At 32.9% G+C, this 10808-nt stretch overlaps 3 protein-coding genes across 4 annotated transcripts; 2 read left to right on the top strand and 1 right to left on the bottom strand.

Moving 5' to 3' along the window:
- Positions 1–315: 315 nt before the first annotated feature.
- Positions 316–978, top strand: LOC140758494 (uncharacterized). Its single transcript, XM_073094681.1, has one exon. The coding sequence runs from the start codon at positions 617–619 to the stop codon at positions 827–829; it is 213 nt and encodes a 70-aa protein (XP_072950782.1). The 5' UTR covers positions 316–616; the 3' UTR covers positions 830–978.
- A 687-nt stretch (positions 979–1665) lies between these two features.
- Positions 1666–5922, bottom strand: LOC140758496 (uncharacterized). The gene is made up of 3 exons (XM_073094685.1): positions 5538–5922; positions 4932–4951; positions 1666–2032 (listed from the first exon to the last, which is right to left on the bottom strand). The coding sequence occupies exons 1-3, from the start codon at positions 5732–5734 to the stop codon at positions 1821–1823; spliced, it is 429 nt and encodes a 142-aa protein (XP_072950786.1). The 5' UTR covers positions 5735–5922; the 3' UTR covers positions 1666–1820.
- LOC140758495 (uncharacterized) lies at positions 4102–5523 on the top strand. Of its 2 annotated transcripts, none has more exons than XM_073094684.1 (2): positions 4102–4546; positions 5117–5523. In XM_073094684.1, exon 1 carries the CDS (start codon positions 4339–4341, stop codon positions 4543–4545), a length of 207 nt encoding a protein of 68 aa, XP_072950785.1. In that variant the 5' UTR covers positions 4102–4338; the 3' UTR covers position 4546; positions 5117–5523. The 2 variants fall into 2 exon arrangements, with proteins under 2 accessions (XP_072950785.1, XP_072950784.1); XM_073094683.1 differs by lacking the exon at positions 5117–5523 and adding an exon at positions 4851–5107 and having other exon boundaries at positions 4107–4546.
- Positions 5923–10808: the final 4886 nt, after the last annotated feature.

Here is a 10808-nt window from a genome sequence, read left to right as displayed (position 1 = left end):
AGGAAAGGAAAGGAAACCAAACCAGCATAGACAAGTGGCAGGATGGTCCCTTCTGGATGGTGCCCCATTGTAGTCATAATAATTGAACCACTTTTCGATAATAAATATTATTAAGTACAGAGTATGAGTTACAAATTAAGAACTTGTCTAAAAATGTGAGTAAAACTATTATTCATACAAATCTTTATATATATTATAAGCTTCTAGATTTAGTCATAGATTACACAAACCGATTAGAAATTAACCATGCAAAGGTGGGTAATAGGATCAAAGAATGGAATCATAAACCTCTCACCTTTTTCTCCATATTGCCATATCAAAAGCTGACCTTACTTTACTTCAGACATCTTTAGCACAAGCTTCCAAGAGATTAATGTATCTAACGTTTCAGCTCTATCTACTAGTGCTGTATTCCTATTATACTTTGAGAAAAGAAGCACTGGGTGGTGAGTAATAAAGTGCCCTAACTAGTGTAAAGCTTGCATGTACTCCAATTAACACAAAAGCCACCGTCTTTCTTTCCTACGTCTCTTTCCCTTCTCATCGTCAAAAGAGAGAAGTATATATAGAACTCATACAGCTTCCTTCTTGAACACAAAGCTGAATAAGAAGAGATATGAGCACAGATTGGGGTCCGGTGATCGTCGCGGTGATCCTCTTCATCCTCCTCTCGCCTGGCCTCTTGTTTCAGCTACCGGCGAGGACGCGGGTGGTCGAATTCGGGAACATGTATACAAGTGGAATATCAATTCTGGTGCATAGTATCATCTTTTTTGTGTTAATGACCATCTTGGTGATTGCAATTGGAGTTCATGTTCGTGCAGCCTGATCAAAGTTGGAATACATTTGAAATGTGCCTGCATATATGCTTTCTCTTTTTACTTTGCTATTGCTACCTGTAACTTAGCAGAGTTATAAGTTATTATCATCATCATGAAGTGGACAATCCATTTATGCATGAATTTAGGTCTTCTATTATGTGATAATTTAAGAGATGAATTGACCTGACTATGAGATTTCATAACCCAACAAAAAAAAAACAAATTTTTTTTTCATTACTTTGTTTTCTGGTTGGAATCTTTAATTTGTTGGATAAGAAGTATGAATTGCAAGTAGCTAGCATAGCTTATTGTTTGGATTACCCATAGGGCCATATGGATTCCAACCTAAGGTTCAAATTGCAGTTGAACCTTCATCAACTTTATTATTCTTTATAATAGAGATATATTTTATTAAATAAAAATAATTATTGCGTTGATAAACATCTGATGTTCTAATCGGACCGATGGGTTAGGTTATAGATAAGCAAAATAGAAGTTGCAACTAAAATTGCCGAAATAAACGATCAATAGGAGCTTGAATTAAGCCGAGCCAAGCCTAAATAAGAAAATTGAGACTAGAAATAAATTTTATTTCTAGCCAAGGATGAGCTTGGTCAACTCCATAGCTACTTCTTGCAACTGAAATTAAATGGACTTTTTTGTGTGGAAAATAATAGGATTATGGTCCCCCAATTAGACTGCCGACATGAAAAACAAGGAAAGAAGTAATAAAGTAGAGGGAGAAACTTTAATAAGATTATTGAACTACGAGGGAGAACTTTGTTAAGTTTCAGAGGACACCTTGATGATTTATTTAATATGGTAGCAATTACTCAGATAAAAAGGCACACAATAAGTTCAGTAATTTCCTCTATTTCATCCATGATCCAAAACATAGCATCCAGCAAACCAGAACAACTCAGTTACACTATCCCTGCGGTACATCACATTCATAAAAAAGCAAAGGGAGAGAGAGACTAGTCATAGAAAACCCTAACCCTAGCCGGTGTAGATGTGGAGGTGGAGGGCGAGGATGAGGATGGTGAAGGCGGCGAAGAAGATGAGGGTGTGGATGAACACCGCCTTACCATTTGTCCGGAAGCTCCCGAAGTCCACGTGGTGGTGGGTCCCTGGGAGCTCGAAGAGGAGCCCCGGCGATAGGAGCACGAAAAGCACCACCCCCACCACTACCGGAGCCCAATCCGCCATTGGAGGAGAATTAGAAGAGAGAGAGAGAAAGAGAGAGAGAGAGAGAGATTGAGAATATTTCTTTCGGAGTAATAAGAAGGGATTGGGAAATGGGAAGAGACCTCTCTTTAGACGGTTCGAATCTCGAATTCGAAGATCGTCTGCAGTCCCGGATGCTGGTATCTGCTACATCTTGGGAAGCTTGCAAATAACCACCTAAGTTTCATACTTATTGCAAAACACATGTGCTAATTTTTACGGGGAACATTTAAATCCATTTCACCTATTTATAGTTTCCAACCTATATTTTAATATTTATAAACTGAACCTGAAAATAAATGCAAGAAGTGAGAAATAAGTTGTAGAAATTTAGAGAGATGGTAAAAATTTATAAATCTCTCGCTTCTATTTTAATAATTTTAATACACTAAAATTAGAATTAGATGCTTTATAAGTAAGAGAGGTAAAGTGTTTACATAGAGGAAAAATATATATAACTAAATTGAAAGAAATGAGTGTCCTAAGCACAGCAAAGAGACAAATTTGCGTTAAAGAGAGGGGTCAGAATGTAAAATAGAGGGTGAATTTCAATAGAAGGTAAGAATGCAGGTGGTTATTTGCAAAAAAAAAGAAGAAAAAAGAAATCTAAAATATTTAACTGCTGTACTAGCCAAAGAATAGTGCGCTAATGCCCGAAGTAAACACGTGGCAAAATGTAAGGGGACGTGAGGCTGCTGTCTCGTGTTATATACGAGCCAACACCATCTATTTTGAAATTTGAATATTGTACTTGATGTCGGTGGTGGCGATGAAAGAATTTTAAAAAATAATTCGAATTTTTTTGAATCGAATTAGAAAGGAAGTCCAAGGTACGACGTCGATTAGATGGCTACATTATACTTCCTTCACTCTGTTTATTATTTTGAAAAAAAAAAGAAGTATAATATAATTAAGGAATAGTATAGGGTCTAAACTATATAATTTTAGCCTATAGTCCGTACGAGTCATTACATGATGTCGTTAATAACGGGGTCTCCAGTCTCCACCCTTGCAGAAATCAAGTCGTTGCCGTCTTCTCCTTCCAAAAGTATCCTTAAAAGCTGAAACGTGGGCTGTTCGAGAAGCACTTCTGACACCTTAGCAACTGAGTAATAATTGACTCTCTCCCTCTTTCAAACACTCACCTAGGGATTAAATATAGGCTCAATCATATTTAAAATACAAAATACTAACATATTAAGCTAATTAGTTTCGTCAATGAGCTATTATTTTAAACTAAATACCGTAGATGTATTATTCTAGACTGTCTTATTGTTCCTCCACGCCACGGAACTACTGAGCTATAAATCGAGCTGTTGAGTTAAGCATCAAATCATCCTGCTATCTTGTTGATCATAAATAATTGTCTATTGTAGTCGTTGATCGGATAAGTAATAAAAATTTTCTTTTTAAAAAATTATTGTCTAATGCACATAAACTAGCTCATTCTTTTAACACATTTTTCAGGAAATGTGATGGATAACTAACATCTAGAAGGAGCATTTCAAAGATTTTTATAGCTATCATGAAAAATAAATAATGGAGTCTATATTGAATTTGGCAATAGTTTAGGCATGATAAAGGTGACTTAATAGATTTCATCATTTACCATCTTAAACATACAATGGATTAAGTCTCACAAATTAAGACCACATAGATAATAAATATAGTAAAGCTACAGTCATGTGGTACATATTGTGTGATCATTTACAATAAATATGCCATTTTTTTTTAATGTAAAGTATGATGGTGGAATGATTCTTGAATGGACAAAAGTCATGGCATCCAACATTAATTTGATAGTGTTTAGACTTAATAATCAACTTTCACACTTACAAGAAGCTTATGTCCCACAATCCAATCTCCTGCAATCAATTGTCAAATGGGAATATTTATATATTTAACCAGAGATAGCTTTTGACACAAATGACAAATTTTCAGACATTCCATTCCCCATAATTTAAGGCAGTTTTCCAGGCCCATTATCATTAAGGAAATTTTACAATGTTATCTATCTATCTATCCATCCATCATTAGATTATTATTAAACACATCATTAAGGAAATTCTTCACATAATTAAAGGTGGATTCCTTGGCATGATTGACTTGTTCCACAACTTTCCTGATTCCCTCCCTTCCTCACCAGTGGCAGTGAGCATAGCATTTGGCATCCAATGCTCCTCCTCCTCCTCCTCCTCCTCCTTTGCCTCCTCATCTCAACACTATCCTTCCCTCTCTCTATAGTGCTCTCTAAGTCTTTGACTCCTTGGCTGCAGGAACTAAAGAGAGAATGAAGGATTGGGCTGCCCCTATCATTGCTTCAGCTCTGTTTGCATTCCTGAGCCCTGGAGTTATCCTTCAGATGCCAGGGAGGAGCAGACCAGTTGATTTCATAAACATGAAGACAAGTTGGGTCTCCATTCTGGCTCATGCCATCATCTTTGGATTGCTCCTCATGCTTTTCCTTGTTATCTTACAAGCCCATCTCTATATCTAAGGTGATAACTTTGGTCACTCCTAGACCTTTACTATAGCAATTGTTCTTGGCAATTTACTGCTACTTGACAACTTATTTGCTGGCTTCCACAAATTGCACCAAAAAAGAAAACAGTTTCTAAGATTGTAGTGCATTAGAAAATATGGATCAAAACACTGTTACTTGCAAGCAAATGCTACTTAATTTAGTGTGCACATTTTATATGTAACTAATTTGTTTATGTAAGCAGTAATTACCCTTTGATTCACATTGCATTTGTTCTTGTGAACCATCTGTACTTTGTGTTTCGACGTATTCTATTGCAGTGCGTATATATACGACATACTGAGGAATCATCTAGTTGCAATCCTACAATAACAAGCTCCATAGGAATCCAAAAGGAGGAAATGTGACAAATATTGAGACACTGATGTATTGTTTATCTCATCCTTAAGTATCTTTCATCCAATTAGCCATCAAAATAGATAGAATCGGCACAATTGGGTTCAGTTGTTTAATGATCATTGATTCCATACGAACTTCTATTTCTTGTTGTAATGAAGATTATTTTGGGTCATTTTCTACAAAGTAGCCATCATGGGAAGCTTCCGTCTCTACCGGTACTGATCGTAGTGCTAAATACTGGATATTGCTGTGAGAGAAGTTTTGCCTTGCTGTAAGAATCTAAGAAGATTAAGACCAGCTAATTTGTGAGTCTTTTCCAAGTTTGAATTACTTATAAATCCAAAATATCCTAATCTGCATTCCATAATAGTTCATCTCAAGCAGTAACCTTGATTCCAACAACGCACTATTGACATTAAAAGCCATAAGCTTCGGCAGACTTCAGAGTCTTCTTATTGAACTTCCATACACGCAAAGTATCAAACACTTCTAATGCAAGTGCAAATGCAAATGAAAAAGAACAACCAATTTATCCTACTTGAGAATCAACCCCAAGGCAAACCTTTCGCAAAACCAAGACATCTCCATGCGATCATGATCCGAGGTACATATGGACGCCGATGGCAAGCAGGAAGATGGCAATGAGGGCAAAGTAGATAATGGCATGGACGAGAATCGAGCCACCACTCGTCTGGAAATTGCCGAACTCTATTATCCGACTCTTGCCTGGGACCTGAAACAAGAGACCAGGAGAGAGGAGGATGAACAGAACCACCGCAATGAACACAGGACCCCAGTCAGACATTTCTGCAAACACTTAGACGGGGAAGTTGCTCTACTCCTCGGGGTATATGGATAGATAACTTTATACGGGAACGAAGGGGAAGGAAGTGGGTGGGGGAGGTGAGCGGATGCGGTGGAAAGCGAAAGAGGAGAGGAATCAAAGCATTCGAGGAGATCCGAAACCTCGCGAGTGTGGTTACCACTCACACTGCCTTCGTATTCTTTTCCAATCCCTTTTTGAATGGGATTGGGTGGGCCCAGTGATTTTGTCTAACGGGGGACCTTTTTTAGTGTAAATTGATAAAAAAAAAAGGGATTAAATATATTTTATCTTTTTATACTTATATCATAAATTACTTTGCTTTAAAAAGTCTCAAACTAGTTTATATACTTATGACTAAAATGAAACCGTTAGTTTTTCCGTTAATTTTAATTGAATGACGTCAAAATGATCAAAATGTCTCTATCGTGTTTGTTAGAGAAGACATGCAGATTTTGATATAATACAATAAATTACTAAAATAGCTATATTACCTCATTAAATTTAATAGAAAAATTAGCGGTCTTACTTTAGTCATAAGTACAAAGATTGATTTAAGACTTTTTAAAATACAGAGGATAAAATAATTTTTGAGTATAATACGTACGGTAAAATGTATTTAACTCTAAAAAAATAATCTAAGTTTTATTTATACGACTATTTACACCAAATCTTATCAATGTTTATCGTTAGACTCCTTTAAAATTACTGTAAGTTAAACTTAACCTAACGGCAGCCGATAATGAATATTCTATAAATTTAAAACCTAAAATATCTAAATTCATCATTTGTATTTTAGAATTATTGCAAAGCTTGATTAATATGCTCCAAAGTTGCTACAAAGTTTATTGTCGGTGGTCTCTGTGACCAATGGTCTATAAGAAGTTATAAAAGCTACAAAGTTAGTTTGGCTTGTATTACTTTATTCACTAGATAATTCTCCTTTTCCCTATAATTATATGAAGGGATCAATTTCATAGTGTTCTCTTTTTTTCTTGGTAAAAGTTGTATTCTTGCCATATGTTCAAGTTATGCTTCATAATCTATGTTAGTCTTGTTGTTCTCGTACTAGCTAGCTAGGACTTCTCAAGGAACTATTTATTATGAATCAGATTTGGATTGATCTAAACGTAATAAAATTATACAAATTTAGGTGGAGGTAGTCTCGCGAGTTAGATTTCTAGTGGCTTTGGTTTCACTTAAATTGGAGTCGGAATAAAAATTTAAAAATAAAACAGTGGAGATAGGTCAGAATAGGGCAGGACAGTAAATATCTGATGTTGCAACAATCGTCGGAGAGTGGTGGACGACCGTAAGGTAGACTGACTACTGGTGGAAGAAGGTGGCTAAGGTTTGGATGCTTGAAAGAGTTATACTATTATGATCTACTCCAATTATGGTTAGAAACTCTCATCAATATCTTTATAATAAGACTAATATTCAATAGTTTCAGAAATAATTTTAAATTATTATTTTTTTAATTAAAAACATCAAAATTATATTACAAAAAATAAAAATAAAATATTTAAAATAACTTAAATAATTTAAAGATCTTAATGAAAGCATTCTAATGGTACTATTCTTGTTAAAAATTAATTAGCAAAACTAATTATACATTCAGTTTAATTAATTAGATTATTTAATAAAGGATACAAACGAAATTTTAAATTTTAAATTAAGCTTTTGTAGGGCAAAATTGGCATTTCTAAAAGGTAAATATTATTGTAGTTGGGCTTCAAATTGTTTTATGGGGCTCCATATTTGGAGCTCCCTATTTGGAGCCCGATTGGAGCTCCATCGGGCTTCAAATTTAGAGTTTTGGAGCTCGGTTCGGTTGGAGATGCTCTAACGGCTATAATAAAATATAAGGATGAAAATAATAACTTGGCTAAACTTAGATTTGTTTAATAATAATTATCAACATATATCCACTCCTATTTATATGAGTAAAATTCCTAGCGGAATAGATCCACATGTGAATTATCCGATTTACTTGAAATTCAAAACAATAAGATAAAGCTAAAAACTAACACTATTTCTACCGTTTTTCTCATTGTTTTGCATATTTTACCAGTAATATTTATAGTACACTTAGCATCAATCTTAGCATAAAAGAAGGGTTTGGCAAATTCCATCTTAAAAATAGGAAGAATGTGATGCACAAACTATGTTCAAATTCTTGGTGTAATATCTCCTCAAAATTGAGCTTCATGGTATGAAGGAATTATCCAAGGTATGCTTCAAATTCTTTGTTGCCAGATTAGGGACTTGACTTGAAGGATTAACCTATCATAGTTTGTTCATTGCTTCATATATATTTGCATACATAAAGGACAATTAATTAGATTATCCTAACATCACCTTGGCGTCCTCTTTTGATGTCTCCCATTCTAAGAGTATATCTCAATGTATCACCCATTTGGGAAACAGAAGATGCAAGAAGTTTTAGAGCTTTGATATAATTAGATACCAAAAACTTATTTTCTTTACTAACAATTTATTTAGAGATTTGATAAGCCTGTGCATGATTGATAGTATTGTTCATCATTTTATGTGAGGCATTTTTCATGGTTGTGCTTGGGTCGGATTAACTCTAACCTAATCCACTATCCGACTCGGTATGAATCAGATTCAAGTAAAAATTTCTACTTGGCCGGGACACAAGAAGAATTTTTGAGAAAAAAAAATGAATATGAATTTAAATACAGGTCAGATATAGATATATATTTACCTAAACATTTTTTAAAAATAATTTATAGTTTTTAGTTTGCTTATTTAGATGGTGAATACTTATATTAATATTAATAATGTTATTCTTTATTATTTGTAGAGATTAATTTTACAAATGTTATATATATTTGACATATGATATATATTTTTTTGAAACTCTGCGTAGTTGTATTAATTGTGTCTAAAAAATGTCATAATTTGTTTCAGTTTAAGACTCGATCTTCTATCCGTGTCGGAAAATTATTTGTATTTATTTATCTGGGATATGGTTACAAATAAAGAACAACTACTCTTTTAAAAGCATCGAGAGTATTTTTAATATTTAGCTCTATTTATCCTTTTTATTTATTCATGACAATCTTTATTATAGTATTATAATCAAATACAAAAAAAATATATAAAAAATAGCTCTTCTAGACCAAATGAGTATAACACTACTCATATAATTGTAAGGTGAACTTTCCTTGTCGTTTGCATCCTTCTAGATGTGGATGTAAGGGATAAAGTACCTTTAATACCTTTTAAAAAGTAGGAAAAAGAAAAGCTCCAAATAATAATAATAATAATAAAGAAATGTGACCAATTTTTAAAAAGTTAAAAAAAGATTTATTCTGTAAAAAAATATACTATTAATTACACTTTGAATTATGTTAATTATTTATTATATTTTCTATTTATAAGTAGTCAAGCGTAAACTATGTGAACAGAGCTATATGATATATTTAGCTTATTAGTTACCAAAATATCCTTATTTTTGGTGAGTAGCTATCTTGGTCTTCTTAGTTTTTTCTCATCTATGATGTAAGGGTGTGAGACATTTTCAATAACTAATACATACTATATGTCATAAAAAAAGTTTGAAAGAAATATATAAAATATAATAATAATAATTTATGAGGTCTAAGTATAATTATCACATTCCTTTATCATGAATAGGTAGTTTCACATAAACAATATGTGGAACTATCTTCTCGTTTAAAGTTAGGATAAATTATTCTACAAATGAACTAGAACTTATGGATCAAAATGAACCTAGCCTTAGTTATGAGTTAGTAAGATCAATCATTAGATTACAGTGGTGGCTTATTGGCTTCCTCAAAGTTGTGTGCTCTCATGTAAGAAGAGTGGTATACAATTAGATTTCTTATATTTTATATTAGAAATTTGTATAGATCATATTCTATATTTTACCTATTTAATGATTTATAATCCCGTCTTTAAATATTTTGTAACTCGATCTTTCCTTTTTCTTTATAATTATTATTTAACACCCTAACGTTGTTTTGACTAAGTAACATCAACCAAGTTATTAAATAACCTAACAATTTTCTTTTATTTTCTATATTCCTCTACCATCTTTCCCACCTACCTCCTTCACCGTCGCCTTCGCCACCACCTTTCCTCATCTTATCCCCTCCCCTTCCTCCTCCTCCTCCTTTTCTTCTTCTTCTTTGGAAGAAAAATAAAAAATGAAGAAGACTGGGGTAATTTAGATATTTCTAAATTATTCTGTATACCGTCTAAGTTAATCTAGATATCCATAACTTTTGAAATTTTACATTAATATATTAAATAAGAATTATAGGGAAAAAGAAATGGTCGAGTTATAAACTCTTCAAAGACAGAGTATAAATTATAAAATATAGGATGTTATTTGTAAAAAAAACCCCTTTGTGTTAACACATCTAGATAATTTGTGGTGGTTCTTAATTGTTAAGAAAGGGCTGATGGGAATTGAAGTAGAACCATCTAACTTATAGAGAAAGATCTTATCTTTTATATGATGTCTTTGTTTGTTTTTAATCACCAATTCTCTGATAGGTGTTTACTTTTTATGCTAAGCTGTCTTTTTCTCAACCATGAGTTGCATAGTTTTGAATATTATTATTTATTAATCCCATGTCTAATTTATTTTATAATTTGTAATATAAGAAGTTATAAAATTATTAATTTATATTATGATGCCTCACCCTGCCCTTTATCTTTATTATTATTATTTATATCCTACTATATAGATATCTAATATTTGACACTCAGACTAATTTGATCCTGTCCACAATTAATGGAATAGAGAATTCAACTCTAAAGTACCCTTATTTGATTTAATATTTAATTCTGTATTTATATACCTTTTTCTAATTTAAATAGTAACAGGGCATAATTTTTTTGTCTTCTATAAAATTAGGATATTTTTAGGACCTACCTCCGTCTTAATCTATACTATTTTTATTGTCTAAGACTTAGCGGTCTCCGTCTCTATTAGCATTTATTCAAAATATTTTAGATAAATCACTAATAAATTCAGCATTTTACATATATAACCGCT

The sequence above is a fragment of the Typha angustifolia genome, chromosome 3 (genome assembly GCF_048772165.1).
Source record: "Typha angustifolia cultivar Huaian chromosome 3, ASM4877216v1, whole genome shotgun sequence".
In the NCBI taxonomy this organism is placed as follows: Eukaryota; Viridiplantae; Streptophyta; class Magnoliopsida; order Poales; family Typhaceae; genus Typha; species Typha angustifolia.
Note: the sequence above shows the minus strand (reverse complement) of the source record. Positions and strands in the feature narration are given on the sequence as shown.

Bases quoted from the DNA above. Each gene is read 5' to 3' on its own strand.
- LOC140758495 (XM_073094684.1), top strand. From the start codon at position 4,339: ATGAAGGATTGGGCTGCCCCTATCATTGCTTCAGCTCTGTTTGCATTC.
- LOC140758494 (XM_073094681.1), top strand. From the start codon at position 617: ATGAGCACAGATTGGGGTCCGGTGATCGTCGCGGTGATCCTCTTCATC.
- LOC140758496 (XM_073094685.1), bottom strand. From the start codon at position 5,734: ATGTCTGACTGGGGTCCTGTGTTCATTGCGGTGGTTCTGTTCATCCTC. The intron at 4,952-5,537 runs GTACCTCGGATC...ACAATACATCAG, and splicing joins CTTGCCATCGGCGTCCATAT to TGTCTCAATATTTGTCACAT. The intron at 2,033-4,931 runs TTCCTCCTTTTG...CTAATTCTCCTC, and splicing joins TGTCTCAATATTTGTCACAT to CAATGGCGGATTGGGCTCCG.